Source organism: Nannobrachium achirus, assembly GCF_963921795.1.
Source record: "Nannobrachium achirus genome assembly, chromosome: 11".
Taxonomy (NCBI): domain Eukaryota; kingdom Metazoa; phylum Chordata; class Actinopteri; order Myctophiformes; family Myctophidae; genus Nannobrachium; species Nannobrachium achirus.
The window spans coordinates 31,861,600-31,878,128 of NC_137820.1; the positions used below are offsets into that span (position 1 = coordinate 31,861,600).

Sequence of the window (16,529 nt, forward strand, 5' to 3'; positions counted from 1 at the left end):
TACAAATGTCCACTTAAAAAACACATATATTCAAAGATTTGCACACATTTTCACGACTTTTCAAAAATAGCAGATCTAGAAGCTCGCAGCTGTGAGCTTGTATAGCTGCTATTTTTCAATAGCTAAAGTATAAAATAATTAAGGCCCCTCCACCTTGGGCCCTAGTAACTCAGTCCCCCCCCCCCCCCCCCTCCCCTTGTGCCGCCCCTGAATGAAGCTACCGTTCCCTCCGCTACTTGTCGGCGCGCACGAAGGAGGCGAAGACGCTGTCGTCCTTCTGGAGCAGGGCCTGGGGCGTGTCGTACTCCAGGATGATCCCTCGCTTCATCACAATCACTAGGTCGGCATTCAGGATGGTGTGAACACGATGCTGCAACAACACACACACACACACACACACACGTCTGTCACTGTCTCCATGGTCAGGGGGTCAATTGGGTGGGGATATGCAGCTGCCATACCCTGGGTCCAGGGGGGAAGATAAAAGTTAGTTCTAAATATAAATCCATGAATGTCTCTTCGTCTATCTGTGCTAGTTATTATGTTGATAAATTACAGTAAAATAACTACAAATGCAAAACTTAACAAAATGCTCACTTTAACAAGGTATTCTAATTATATTCTCCACACTTTGTTATCTTGACAAGATGGTATATTCCCAGGTTCCGCAGGTCAGCTGCACAGGTGCAATGCATTATTGTTCATTCTGGCACGTTTCGTTTACTAACATACCAAGTTTAGCTGCACTTGAACAACTGTTCCAGGCTGCCATATCCAGCCCAAGAAACCGTAGAAACGGGAGTAAAAAATAAAATGTACTTCTTCTTAAAATAAATATATCATGCCTGTTGCTAAGGTATGGCAAAATGACTGGTGTCTTGCACGCGCGCCTTCGCGAAAAAAAAAAAGTCATTTGGGGGATGAACTACTCCTTTAAGGTTAATTTCAGGCATAGTTTTACTGAGGTTAAGTTTATGAATCAGGTTAATTTCAGGCATAGTTTTACTGAGGTTACGTTTAGGGATACCTGCTGGCGACCGTTCTGAGGTTGCCGGATTTGACTTTCGCATAATAAAACAAAGTGCAGAGTACAGTATCTGAGTCAAGCCTTGTATTTCAATATATGGTGTGCCCAGGGTTGTTAAGTAACGGATTACATGTAACGGGATTACGTAATCAGATTACAAAAAACAGGTAACTTGTAAAGTCTCAGGTTACATTTTAAAATGTGTAATCTGGATTACAGTAACGGATCTGAATGATGGGGGTTACATGCTGGATTACATTCTCCCCTTGCCCTCATCAATTTTACAAATAAGTTATAACGCCAAACAATAAAATAATCAAATCGAATCAGCGTAAAGTACTGCCACTTCGCTTAAGTAAAATTCTGTTGTCCTTTTCCTAATTTCATTGGCTCAATATTCTTGTCTAGTTATCAATGGTAAAACATGTTTTATTTAATTAGAGAGTTTTTCTAAACGGTAATCCAAAAGTAACTGAAAGTAACTAGTAGTTACTTTTTAAATTGTGATAATCAGATTACGTTACTGACTACATTTTCTTTGCAAGTAACTTGTAACTGTAGGGGATTCCTTTTCAAAAGTAACCCTAACAACCCTGGGTGTGCCACTGTTTCCACTTTTTGTGTGTTTGTGTGATTTTGTTTTTAGCTGAGCAGCCACAGCCAGAGAGGCAACCAGAGGAAGTGCACCTGCTCCACATCCGGAAGTAAAAAGAAACTTGTGTTTGAGTATACAGTAACTGTTAGGCCTACATTGTTTGAGTGAAAATGCTTGAACTTTGACTTCTAAATGGCAGCAGATTCGATCAGATTCGACAATTCGTCCACTTTAAAATCCTCTTTTCCTGTCACATAAACAATTAAATATCATAAATTGGCAAGTCATTTAAGAAAATATTCTGTGCTCATCATTATGGTGGGTTCTGTGTAAGCAGAAGAAGGTGAAATTAAGGTCATTCTGTGTTTCACTGGACACATAAAAACCTTGCTTTGCTTTAATACATAATGCATGCATATCCTCTGAATATATAACAGGTTATGCAGTGCTAGTGATTCTGGGTCACTTTGGACTCTGCTGGTAACACACATGCGGCAGTTTACTGAAACTACATCAGCAGAATGAAGGTCGGGGCTCAATGTAAAGGTAACCAGAGAGGGAGGGAGCAGGGGCGTCACACCAAATTCTGGGCCCTGGGTACAAGGATTCACTGCGGGCCCCCCATGAATGTTAACTATTGAAAAATAGCAGATATACAAGCTCACAGTGCGGCACCGAATGCCGCGCTGCGAGCTTGTAGATCTGCTATTTTTGAAAAAAATGTGAAAATGTGTGCAAGAAACCCATGTTTCCATGTCAGTGGTGCTCAAACTTTTTCATGTCAAGGACCCCCAAGATGATATATATTTGGCCATGGACCCCCATCTAAAACTATTTAGTTCCAGGGACCCCCCAGAAGCAAAATTTGAGTTACAAATGTTCGCTTAAAAAATACACATATTCAAAGATTTGCACACATTTTCACGACTTTTCAAAAATAGCTAAAGTTACTAGGGCCCCTCCACCTTGTGCCCTAGTAACTCAGTCCCACTCCCCGACCTCCCTTGTGTCGCCCCTGGGAGGGAGAGAGAGAGAGAGAGAGAGAGAGAGAGAGAGAGTGAAAGCTAGCCTGCATGTACAGTACATTGTGCTGAAAGCAGTGACACTGCAGCAGGGTCTTATTCACTGCTGTGAACAATATGCTACGGAGCAGTGTTGTCCAGTAACTGTACTCAAGTACTACTTAAGTACAGTTTTGTGGTATTTAAACTGGAGCATTACCAATTCTCAATACTTTTACTTCTACTCCACTCCATCTCAGAGGCAAATATTATACTTTTACTCCACTAGAATTGTTTGAAAACTTGAGTTACTAGTTGCTTTGTATATTATGACAAAACATACATTAACACACTTCAGCCCTGTCCATTTGAATATACATGTAGCAGATCTACTGTACAAGCTCATAATGCATCGCAATGCAAGGCATGTGAGCTTGTAGATCTGCTATATTCAAAAGATGAATTGGGACCTTCTGCATAATGAGTTCTTTTTACTTTTAGTACATTTTTTGATACCGATACTTTAGTACTTTTACTCAAGAAAATTCTGAATACAGGACTTCTACTTGTAACAGAGTACCTCTACATTGCAGTATTGATACGTTTACATAAACTTGGAATGTGAGTACTTTTTCCACCACTGCTAGGGAGATACTCGTACTCGCTGCTATAGTGATCAATGTGTTTCAGGCCGCGACCCCAAAAATAATCATATTTACACTGGGGACCCCCAGCCTGATGAGCACTAAGAGTTGAGGCGTTTAATTTTGTTTAACACGATACCATTGTTGCGTTGCGTTGTGTGCATGTAGATCGGCTATTTTGACAATTTCTGCCTCTAATATTTGACAATTTGGCCAATGTTTAATTTGTCATTTCAGAGGTATTAAAAAGTCCTGAAATTGTCACTTTAGAAATGTGAAGATACCCTCTATACACTTAAACTTTATGTTGGTTTGTTTACTGTTGAGTGAGAAAACAATGTTGCACATTAAGTTAATCATCTGGGGACCCCCGACATATTTTGGGGACCCCCTGGGTTGAGAAGCACTGTGCTAGGGAGAGATACTCACTGCTATAGTAACCACTGTGCTAGGGAGAGATACTCACTGCTATAGTAACCACTGTGCTAGGGAGAGATACTCACTGCTATAGTAACCACTGTGCTAGGGAGAGATACTCACTGCTATAGTAACCACTGTGCTAGGGAGAGATACTCACTGCTATAGTAACCACTGTGCGATCAGCAAAGGCAGTCATCACCACTTTCTGCAGGATACTCTCCTGTGGGGAAGAACAAAACAGAGCGCAATGCAGAATGAGAATGAGAATATTTCAATATAGTATGACAGACCAACCACGCAAATTCTCTCTCTCTCTCTCTCTCTCTCTCTCTCTCTCTCTCTCTCTCTCTCACACGCACGCGCACACAGACACAGACACACACACACACACACACACACACACACACACACACACACACACACACACACACACACACACACACACACAGTATATATATACTAGGGCATTAACGAAAAAGTCGACAAGTCAACTCAGTCGACTTCATTACACAAGTCGAAGTTGAAAAATAAATAAATAATACAAATACTTTCTGTTGTGAAAATAGCCGATCTACATGCTCACAACGCCTCGCAACTGCCTCTATATATTTGACAATTTGGACAATGTTTAATTTGCCATTTTAGAGGTATTAAAATGTCCTTAAATTGGCACTTTAGAAATGTGAAGATACCCTCTATACACTTAATCTTTATGTTGGTTTGTTTACAGTTGAGTGAGAAAACAATATTGAACATTAAGGTAATCATCTGGGGACCCCCCAAAATAATTGGGGGGTCGTGACTTGTGTGTGATGTGATGACGTCATCAAACGATAAAGTCGACTTCAACTCAACTTTTTACTGAGTCGAGTCGACTTGCAAAAATCACAAGTCGTTAATGCCCTAATATATACACTGTATACATGTATATATATATATATATATATATATATATATATCGTTACTCGTTTAAAGTACCATTATTGTTATGCTTTACAGTAAAACAACTTTACTACAAGTGTATTTTATGGTCAAACTCTCTTGCCATGAGTGTGCATAATGTAACAGTAAAAGGTGATACTGAGTCTGAAGCCATTCTTCATGCAGAGATAAAGGTATACAGTAATACTTCAAGATGACAAGGACCCCTTGACTTTCCTTCCGCTCCAGGACCGCTTATAGGATGTTACTTTTCTAAGCTCTCCTTATCTTGTCAGAACTATTAACTGCATCATCTCCTGCATGGAGAGCTCAGCGCTTTATTCCCTGAGGGTCCAGTGTGTGTGTGTGTGTGTGTGTGTGTGTGTGTGTGTGTGTGTATGTGTGTGTGTGTGTGTGTGTGTGTGTGTGTGTGTGTGTGTGTGTGTGTGTGTGTGTGTGTGTGTGTGTGTGTGCGCGCGCAAGCCAGTTCTGAACATTCTTTTCTAGGACAAAAGACCAGAAATATAATTCCATCCAGACATCCTGGATGGTTAAAAAAAGAAAAGGACGCAGCAATTTATCATCTCAATTTGGCAGCGATTGCAATTCCCAATGCACAGTGCAGTATGTATCAATACTTGTAAGCCCTGCAGTCAAACACGTGGGCATGTTAACGTAAGCAAGTAAGCGATGTAACATCAAGCTCTAATTGGTAATTTGGCACCACAACACACCCTAGCGTCGTTCATGGCGTGCACTGAGCATTGATAGGGCTGTATTTAATACAAATGTAAACTGTAATCATGCCGGGCATTCTGGCTGGCAGTTAGCGTGACCTCTAGTGTGTGAGCGTGTGCGTGCGACTGTGCGTGCATGTGTGTATGTGCCCAGTATGCATAAGTGAAAGTAACTGAAGTGGGAAGCAGTCACTTGCTTACACTGTCTCCCTTCGGGCGTTCCTGGAGCTGAGAGCTGCAAATGCCTGCACTACACAGTCAAAGCCTGTATTCATTTAACAACTGAGGGTGTATAAATGGATACGTAACTCAAGCCTCTTTCTCTTCCTTCATGGCCTCATCTTCCTTTGCAGCTTCCTATCTTTAAAATCATTTTGCAGGTTGCTAAAGACGTAGTGGAATGAAAATTTAGAGCATACCCTTGGTCATAACAAGGACATCGATCGATAGATGCCAAAATAAATTAGAAATATTCATCTTTGTGCATGTTTGTATCAAAAGTCCCTAAAAGTGATTTTTAATTACTTCCTGTACGCAAACGTGATGCGTGATGACATCGATATGAAGATACATAGGGATGGGTATCGTTTGGATCTTTATGAGTCTGGTTTCGGATCTGCTTATCGGTTCTGGTTCCTAAACGGTTCCCTATTTGTTTTTTGTTTTTTTCTTCTTTTTTTTTTTTACACAACCATAATTTGTGTTGTATAGCTGATAACGTTAATTTACAGGATTCCAATTCAAAAATAACAAAACGTTTTTCAGGATTCCAATTCAAAAATAGCAAATATAGCAGATCTACAAGCTTGCTAGCTTATAGTCGACAAAAGAACACAGCTCGCAACATATTACCGTACACTCAGATGATTGCCACGCTGTCTTAAATGTTTTGACAAACCAGACGTGGAACCTTTTTTTGCGGCAATTAACCTTCCACATGTATTACACTTTCCCACTTCATTGGGTTCTCTGCTGTAATGAAGCCACCCTTTAGAGTGCTTTCCATGGTCCATGTTTACATGCCTGCCTGCCTGGTTGTTGCTCGCTCGCATGACTCGCATCTAAAAGCCATTGGCCAACACGCTGCCTGGTAGGCGGGTGTGTTGTGTGTTGTGTGTTTGTGTGTGTGTGTGAGTGTGTGTGCGTAGTGACGTTAGACAGGTCTCTTTTTTTTCTTCTTTTTACTAGCACGTCTAGGAACATAAATTATATGCGGCACTGAAATTAAATATATTTTTTGGGTACCCAGGAACCACCATGTCCTTAACGGTTCCTGCTTGGTACCGAAATTCAGTACCCATCCCTAAATATACATGAATCTTGATTTCATTCACTTGCTAAATTCCCATACCTCACGTTCTTCCACTCGCACCTGATTTTAATTAGGGAGACACAATCCATCTATCCATCTATCTATCTATAAACATGCTTCATGCTGTCCCCTCTCTCTCTCCTTCAGACTGCGTGAGATGGATGCTACAAACAGCCTTAGATTAAGATGCACAAAGAGGTATTTCATCGATGCTGACTTTTTCACTCTACGATCGTCTTAGAGTTATAATAGAATGCCGAACGAGCTGGAGGGTCAGCAGTCCACAGGGCTCTAAACATGCACACATGCAAAATATAAGGTGCCAAAAATGCCATTTCCCTGGCACTTTAAGTTAAGCGTTGTAGTTAAAACCTCTCCCTCTTTCCTCTGTCTTTGCGTCATGATTATCATGTCTACGGATGGAAAACTCCTGGTGATGTTTGTTACTCACTCTGCATTTCTTTCTGCCCTCTCCAGCCTTTCCCATCTTGTTCGTTTCACCATAACCCTTTGACCCTTACACCTTCACTGTTATGTTCCTTTCCTGACTATGTCTTACTGGCTTTAATCTACAAATGTGTTGTTCTAATTAGCATTTCTTTCTTTGTATTTGTACACTCTCAGAGTTAAATGAACACAACGTTTACTGTGTACGGTACAATACACATATAGACTAGGGCATTAACAAAAAAGTCAACAAGTCGACTTCATTACACGAGTCGACTCCCACCAGAGAAAGTCGAATTAAAAAAAAAAAAAAAATTCTATTGTGAAAATAGCAGATCTACATACTCACATGCATGTAGATCGGCTATTTTCACAATTTCTGCCTCTATATATTTGACAATTTGGACAATGTTTAATTTGCCATTTTAGAGGTATTAAAAAGTCCTTAAATTGGCAGTTTAGAAACGTGAAGATACCCACTTAAACTTTATGTTGGTTTGTTTACTGTTGAGTGAGAAAACAATATTTCACATTAAGTTAATCATCTGGGGACCCCCCCAAAATAATTGGGGGTCGTGTGTGATGTGATGACGTCATCAAACGATAACGTCGACTTCAACTCAACTTTTTACTGAGTCGAGTCGACTCGCAAAAATCAGAAGTCGTTAATGCCCTAATATAGACACACACTCACTGTGGCCATATCTATGGATGCAGTGGCTTCGTCCATGATGAGGATGCTGCTCTTCCTCACGAAGGCCCTGGCCAGACAGAACAGCTGTCTCTGACCTTGACTGAAGTTCTCTCCTCCCTCGGTCACCATGGCATCTGACGGAACACAAAGAAACCTTGTCACCATGGCATCTAACGAAGCACAAAGAACCAAGAGAAATAGGGACGCGGTGGCGCAGTCAGTAGCGCTGTCGCAAAAGGTCCTGGGTTCGAAGTACAGACTGCTGGGGGACTCTGGGGTCAACTAAGTATACAGGATTTAAGTGGTCAATGACTTTAAACAATTTAATTGATTAGATAGCTGTGTGGGGAAAATCAAAACAGAGTCCCTTTGCATCAGAAGCAGTGGGATTCATCTCACTGAGTTGTACAGTATGCATCCAATGTGTGTCATTGTAGTTAATATACTGTAAGCATTTATTGAGTGTCTACTGTACAAATCATTAAGTGACAGGGCCAACCAGCCTCCTGTGACACACGTTACAGCACATTAGCTAAATGAGAGGGCAAAGTTAATTAGCCGTTAATTCACTGGTGGGTGAGGATCGATTATGGCTCTAGTGAACGCCAGGCTTCTCTGTATCTATCAGTGCTTATCCCTTTTCTGCCCATATATGGAGATCCCTGATGTTATCCGTATATGCCCACATATGGGCATGCCCCTTTTGTCGACTGATTTGTTTGCACCTGGTCCTGGTGCCTGACGACATATTCGACGTAGCTGCATTGGGAACTCCTTATATGGTTATGGAGTCATAATGACATGAGCTTGTCGATGTGGTCCACCGGCCAGTCGACCAATCCCTTCCGTTACCCAATTTTATAAGATAGGATAAGGTCCCTTTCAAATAAACAAATAAAGAGTTAAATAGATGGGGGAATGTAACCCACACTGCATGTCACCAATCACCCTGATTTCCATTTAGTTATGCACAGTGGTGATTTGGTCGGTGGACGCACTAACTATGGCGTCCGGGCCAGAATTTTCCCACTTGCACACGCTCTAACGACATGGAACAGCGCTAGAACACGCCCCCATAGATTCGACGAGTGACGATGCGCCATATAATCAAATGGCTATTTGCATAACAATTTTACCAGGTTTATCAGTGAGCGGTGTGAGCGCATCCCCCCTAGATTCACAAACGCAAGTACCCATTCATATGGATACTTTAACAACACCTAGGTAGGTTTCCAGCGGTGACTGTATGAGCATGTGCGTGCGTCCTCATACATGGCTTCATTACTGTGGTAGGTACTGTTTGAGATTCGCTCAAAGCAAACTTTTAGTTTCTCTACTGCAGCGCAGTATTTTCTAATTGAATTAACTGCACATAGAGGTACTGAAAGTAGCAAGTCATTAGCTGTAGCTTAAAACAAAAGTTGTTTAAAGGTGATACACCATGAAATGTCACTTTTCCTATTTTAAAACCTTTTTTTGGGGTCCCACTAGCACCTTCTATCCTCACAAAGTCCCATTTCTGACCATTGTGTCTTTCTCTGGTTATGAGAAGGCGAAGGTTAAAAGTATCCCACGGGTTCTCAAAACAGGCTATCCAGATTTGCTGCCGATTGTGACGTCATCTGCCGATTGTGACGTCATCATAAAAAAAAAAAATATATATATATATATATATATATATATATATATGTCACGGATTGATAGAGAAACAGTACGGTCGAGAAACGGAGCACTCGTCGTGCGGCACGGGGCGGAACAAGCGGTCGCTTTGAGCCAAAACAACGTCCTCCAGGCGGAGCCGCTCGATTGTCCACGACATTGCAAGCGGCGCGAAGGCCAGCCAGGGCCGCGTGGCCGGCGGAGCGCCGCGCGAGTTACGAAGCCGTGGTGAATGCAATCGTTATATTTATGCCCAGGCCGTAAGGCCTGGGCAAGCCCACGATAAACGCCCTGTCCAAGTGACTACAATGGAGCGCTCCCTAGCTCATAGTAAGCTAATGGCTAAACACTGCCGAGCTAGGCTATTAAATAAAGAAAGAGAGTCGCAAACGAGTGACGTCAGCGCCTTCACTAGTGAATGGCTGTCGTCGCCATCTGGTGGTGATTGGTGTGTGGTGAACGACAAAACAAGCGCTCTTACAATGAACGTACTGAGTTACCCAAACATACTGTAACATATATATATATATATATATATATATTTTTTTTTTAAAGTTTTTTTGAAGGACATTCAAAGAATGTATGGGCTAAGATTCATAAAGCACACAAGATGTCACAGTATAAACAACCATACTCTTCACTCTGGAATAACCCTAAAATATGTATTGGGAAGACAAAGGTATTTTGGAAAAAATGGCAGACAGCCGGGATTAATAATATCAGTGACCTATTTGACAATGGGAACTTTATAACTTGCTCAGATCTGAGAGCGAAATATAAACTTGGGAATGATGGTACATTTTGGAAATATTTCCAAATGAGACATTGTCTGGGCAGTACTTTTGATGCTGGTGAAAACCCATTGCTTGATTATTTAAAACTACCACACGAAGCTCATACCGCCTCCGTATTTTATAAAATGTCAAAACAACAGTTGGGTGATACATGTGACAGTCTCAAACTGATATGGCAAAGGGATCTGGGTGTGGATATTGAAGATGAACATTGGAAAGGACTTATAGCAAATGCAGGACAAGGGATCAGAGAAGCAAGGGGAAAATTTATTCAATATAAAATAATTCATAGATATTACTACACACCAACTAGATTACAGAAAATGGGAATTGCAGAGAGTAATACATGTTGGAAGTGTAAAGAAGAAGTTGGCACGTATGTCCATATGATTTGGGAATGTCGCATGGTGTATCCTTTCTGGTGTACAATTCTTGATTACCTGTCAAAATGGTTGGGATTTACCATACCCCCACTACCACTGCTCTGTCTTTTAGGAGACAGGACAGTGGTCCCTGGGTTAAATAAAAAAGCTTTTGTAATAGTAAAGGTTGGACTGGTCACAGCAGCCAGAATCCTGCTGCGGAACTGGAAAACCCCAAGAACTCCTGTTTTTAAAGAGTGGAACGAGGAGATGATCAAAATCACATCGTATGAGTACATGCTGGGAAGAGTGAATGGTATGGGAAAGATGAAAGAGATATGGGATAGTTTTCTAACATATATGACACTTATTTGAAGATGTGAAGAGGTTCCTACTTTTATTTCCTTTGTATTTTTGTATTATCTTGGACTGACTGTATATATATTTGTACCTGTTGTTGTGCTGCACTGTACCACTCATTACCACTTTTTGTATTAAGAAGAAAAAATAAAAAACATTTGAATTATAAAAAAAAAAGTTTTTTTGAAGGGGGGGGGGGGGGGGGGGGGGGCGCAGTTCAGGCCAAAGGTGGTACTGCAGCTGAAATGCTCTGAGAGCCATTCAAAAATGAGAGAGGCTCTCTATTCAGGAGTGGTCATTTAGCCTCAAACCTTTTGAAAAACGTTTTTGGGACATAAACAATATGACATAAATACTTTTTAAATGCATGGTGTATCACCTTTAACTATCAACAAATACTTAACCATTCATTAGTAAGTAGCTTACTAATAGCTTGTTCGTAGCCTGACACTCAGCCTGAATTGACATTTCGTTTCACTCCATTATTAGTTTCTGGGATGGCCGTTGCCAAAGAGGCAGTCTTCTGCGATTGGCTCACCGCCTGACCAATCACAACAGTAGCAAACAGATGACGTAATTGTTATTGGTGTTATGTGGCTGGCTAGCCTGTTGCTTGCTACTTGCTAACCAAAGAAACATGCAGAATAGGAGCACTGCGAACTAGTAATCAAACACAGTAAAACATGTCTACTACTGATGTTTCATAGCGAGATCGATATGATCGCATATTACCGCGACGGGCGACGCAATGTTTGTTTGGGAATGTGTGATGCGGTCCGACGGCGGCGCTGGGTTACATGTTAACGCACATGAGTTCTAGGAAAACCCCACCCACGCTGATCACAAGCCCAGACGTTGCGACGCTGATTCGCCGGACGGATTTCCAAACGAGGAAAACCTCTTCAATGAGAGCACGTCCAGACCTCTGAATCGCAGAAACAATTTTTTAAAGGGGCGTGGATAGTGATTCAGGGTCTGTAACAAGGCTAGCTTGTTCGTGATTATTTAATAAATAGTTATAAGCAACAGTTATAAATACTAGTCATTTATAACAAATTAACTAACAGTTTATGAGAGCCCTTTAACTTATTACAGAGTGTTACCAAACCATCTCTCTTTCTCACACTCACCCAGGCCTCCTGGCAAAGATTTCACCACGAGTTTCAGCTGTGCAATCTCCAGAGCTTCCCACAGCATCTCATCTGTAGCCTTCATCTCTGGATCCAGGTTGAAGCTGCACACAGACACGCACACATGCACACACACACACACACACACACAAACACACACACATGCAGACACAGACACGCACACACGCAAGCAAGCACATAGACAAATGCACGCATGCACACATTCAGTATTGTGAATAGAATTGATTACAATAATAATCTATAATAGTGAAATCTCAATCTTTGAATCTAAATGCCCAAGTTACTGGAAACCTACACTTCATAAATGCACAAAAGTCACCCAACGACCTTCCCTCCACAACTTCTGGAAATGGAGTGGTGAGCTCTGAGTTACATGCACAGTCAAATTCTCAGAAGTTAGTTTAACTCTGAGAGGGACAAATAACTGAATGGACCACTTCACCCATTTTTTAAGTATCTTCATATAACTGGTGGCGACAGTGGCTAACAAGTCATCACCACAGCTACTGAGCCACTGTGGCGACAGTGGTAGACGGACTAGCCTGATTTCAGACTCAGCTGAAGCTTTAGTCTGACATTGTGCCCTGTTTGAGCGACTTTGAATTTCCCTAAACCAATCACTACAGATACAGCAGCACTGAGAAAAGCACCTAGTCTTCTTATGATAACGCCGCTTGAAAAACGGGCCGCCGCGGCGTGGATTGGTTATTCGTTAAACCCACTCCCATTTCCAATTTCCAATACTTTTACTTCTAATCCACTACTAATCTCAGGGTCAAATATTGTACTTTTACTCCATTTAAAAAACTAGTTCTAGTTACTTTGGAGATTTTGATTATTATTACAAAACATACAGTAACCACTTCAGCCCTATTATACATTTCGTCCATTTGAAAATAGCCGATCTACGAGCTCACAATGTGTCGCGGTGCGACACATTGTGAGCTTGTAGATCTGCTATTTTCAAAAGAGTTTTATACATTTGAAAACTTGTGAAATGGGTTATGCTCATTCTGCATAATGAGTACTTTCTACTTTTGGTACTTTAAATACATTTTGATGGCAATGATTTTGTACTTTTGCTCAAGTAAAATGCCGGGCTTTTACTTGTAACAGAGTATTTTTACATCGCAGTATTGATAAAACATAGTACTTTCCCCAGCGCTGCTTACCGGATGCTTCCACTGAACAGGATGGGGTCCTGGAGGATGATGGAGAAGCGGGAGCGGAGGGTCTGCAGAGGCAGCATGGCGATGTCTATGTCATCTATGACGATCCTCCCTAGTCACAGGAAAACGTTCCCACAGTTCATCATATAGAACCCAATGAAACAACCTTTATGCCATGTTATGACAATAATTCTACCCTATAAAATACCAGGCCTGTTGTTGTATTCAGAAACCTTAAAGGGCCAGTTCACCTCTGGGACAACCAGATCTTATTTTATTGTTGTTTGGGACACGATCAACACAATCCTGAGTAATTATTTTTGTTCAATCTGTGTTTTGAGATATTTTAGTATTTCAGCATGAATGATGATACAATTTGCATCATATGAGTCATCATGCTGCATCATATGATGCAAAATGCATCATCATTCATGCTGAAATACTAAAATATCTCAAAACACAGATTGAACACAAAAAATAACTTGTGTTGATCGTGTCCCAAACAACAATAAAATAAGATCTGGTTGTCCCAGAGGTGAACTGCCCCTTTAAACTGGTGTCCGTTATGCAAAGCCACAATCCAGAACCTAAAGTATATGAATGAACAACATTTTATTTCAGCCAATCTGTACGATAGACAGAGCATGATCCGTGCTGCTTGATTTTCTGCTGTATCCCACCCTCAAAGGAGCAGTATTATGTTTGGTTTCTCACACAACACAGGACAAGACCCGGGTTTGAATCCCGAGTAAGACATAAAGGTTACGGACTGCAGCTTTATAAACCACCTAAAAATAACAACACTGACCATTTACCTTCAAACATGTCCACCATGCGGAAGAATGCCAGGGAGAAAGAGGATTTGCCACTGCCTGTTCTGCCACAGATTCCCACCTGGGTACAAACACAGTCTCAGCCAAGATATCATGTAGAATAATACAATAATAATACTATTAATAATATCAACTTTACAACAACAACTACAAAGCACTTTGCAGCTCAACATTGATTACATTTTGTATGTTCAATACATGTATTTAGCCTGTTTGCTAGTGTTTTGGTAAAGATCTTGACATCAACTTTAAACATTGTCTGTTTAAACTTGGTCTGCACGAAGAGGGGTCAGTTTAATGTTCTGTTGATTCAATTGAGTGAGAAAGCATCCTGAGTATGAACAGAGATATCCGATTTTCACATTTCCTGTAAATGTACTCTTAACAGAAACCACCCAGACCAGTACCATTTATGATTTTGCATTGATCTAACAGAGTCCAATATTTCTGCAGGAAACAAACTCAAGGGGTTTGGGCCTCACAGGAGGCAACGTCCAGTTTTGTAATGTCAGATCCCTTCACAAACAAAACACTGACATCTGCCCCCCTTATCCGTAGACCTGCATGCTAACTATGGGTTGGTAAAAAATCAATGCAGCTCACGGTGTTTCAGGAATTTGATAGATACATCGATCAAAGTAGACCCCAAATGTACCTCATTTATCGTTCTTCAGAATTTGAATACTGGTAATTAGAAGGAGAATTTGTACAGCAGTGGTTCCCAAACATTTCAGGTCGTGACCCAAAAAGAGAGATTCGATGTTTGCCCGGGACCCAAACTAGTGAAAACGTCAGATCTACATGCACACAACACGTCGCTTTGTAGCTTGTAGATCGGCTATTTTCACTACTTCTAAAACATTAGTTTTCTACTTCATAGAATGTCTTAGCTTTTCTTTTATTTATTCATTAAATTACTTAGAAATATCATTGTATATTTTTTTATGAAAAGATTTATACCACAAATGGGTCCCGACCCAATGTTAAGAACCAGCGATGTAGGCTACAGTATGTATATCATTTTTGTCGGGTGGAAACATTGTAATGTCCAAAACTGTTACTATTCAGGATTCCAATTCAGAAATAGCAAAACGTGTCGCTTCGTGGCGCGTTTCGACCTTGTAGATCTGCTTCTTTTTATGCTTTTGAGTAACACTGTAGAATGATCAAGTAGGGCATTAATTTATGAAAAAACACCCAACAGCAACAATATGAACATGTAGGTATATGTCATATGTGCATTGTGCTACTGTACTGTACCTTCTGGCCCGGGCTGATGTGTGCATTGACGTTCTTGAGGACGGGTTTCAGCGTGGTGTCGTAACGGACACTCAGGTTCTGGATCTGGATCTCTCCCTGCTGGGGCCAGCCGTCAGGGACCTGAGACGCAGCTGGACACACAGACAGACAGACAGACAGACAGACAGACAGGAAAGAAAATGCAACAGCTGAAATCTGATGAGGTCAGCCATTTGTCTTGAGGCTGAAACACAGTTCTTGTTAAAACGGCACTACCGTATGTAATTTAGTTTGTGAATACATTTTAATTTTGTCCAATCTCTATGGTAGAGTATGTTAATACCAGGCAGTAAGTCTCCCTAAACGGGAGATAAGCGACCGTCAGGTCGCATGTATACTCAAATTGGCCTTAGCAACCTCATGGTGGCGCTAGAAGACGTGACGGACAGAAAGAGGGACTGCCAGGTCGCATACACAAACTTTAGAAGGCAATGGTAGCCAGTCAGGAGGGAATATGGGAAATGGGACAGATCCATGTTGATGACATGACTGTAGAGATACTGTGTACCGCTTTGCGTGATTTTAGGGAAAAATCTGCAGGAGCAGTGTCCACAAATGTGTTTTTCAAAAATCGGCCTGATGGTGGCGCTTGATGGGACAGATGCATGTTGATGACATGACTGTAGAGATACTGTGTACCGCTTTGCGTGATTTTAGGGCGAAATCTGTAGGAGCAGTGTCCAAAAATGTGTCTTGCAAGAATCGGCCTCATGGTGGTGCTAGAAAGAATCGGCCTCATGGTGGCGCTAGAAGAGGGCCATGTGAGAAATGAGGGGTGGAGGTTGTGGTTTGGAAGCCAATGAGTGTGTATGCAAAGTTTGGCATGGATCGGGGCAACGTTGTCAGAGATATGAGTAAGGGAAAAGTGTGACATGACATGACGTGCCGTGCCGTGCCGTGCCGTGCCGTGCCGTGACTGACTGACAGACTGACAGGCGGTGGAGGTTTTGTATATAATTTATACGATTGGGGTGGTTGTATTTCGTCTCCCTGCCCTTTTATGTCAAAGCTCATGTCTCACCTAGACACAGGATCTGACACAAATCTTGACCTGAAGGTCAAGATTCAATTTAACCCCTCGAGTAGCAGGCTGGCAGCTCAATG

At 41.4% G+C, this 16,529-nt stretch overlaps 1 protein-coding gene across 1 annotated transcript in view; it reads right to left on the reverse strand.

The window, feature by feature from the left end:
- Positions 1-228: 228 nt before the first annotated feature.
- Positions 229-16,529, reverse strand: part of abcc8 (ATP-binding cassette, sub-family C (CFTR/MRP), member 8) — a gene marked incomplete at its 5' end in the record, with an annotated part of 122,126 nt that continues 105,825 nt past the window's right edge. The window contains 7 exons of the mRNA XM_080737275.1: positions 229-370; positions 3,845-3,907; positions 7,799-7,932; positions 12,104-12,207; positions 13,297-13,405; positions 14,109-14,187; positions 15,387-15,517. Of these exons, the coding sequence (XP_080593401.1) occupies positions 233-370; positions 3,845-3,907; positions 7,799-7,932; positions 12,104-12,207; positions 13,297-13,405; positions 14,109-14,187; positions 15,387-15,517 (758 nt within the window). The 3' untranslated portion in view covers positions 229-232. The remainder of the gene's footprint in view (positions 371-3,844; positions 3,908-7,798; positions 7,933-12,103; positions 12,208-13,296; positions 13,406-14,108; positions 14,188-15,386; positions 15,518-16,529) is intronic.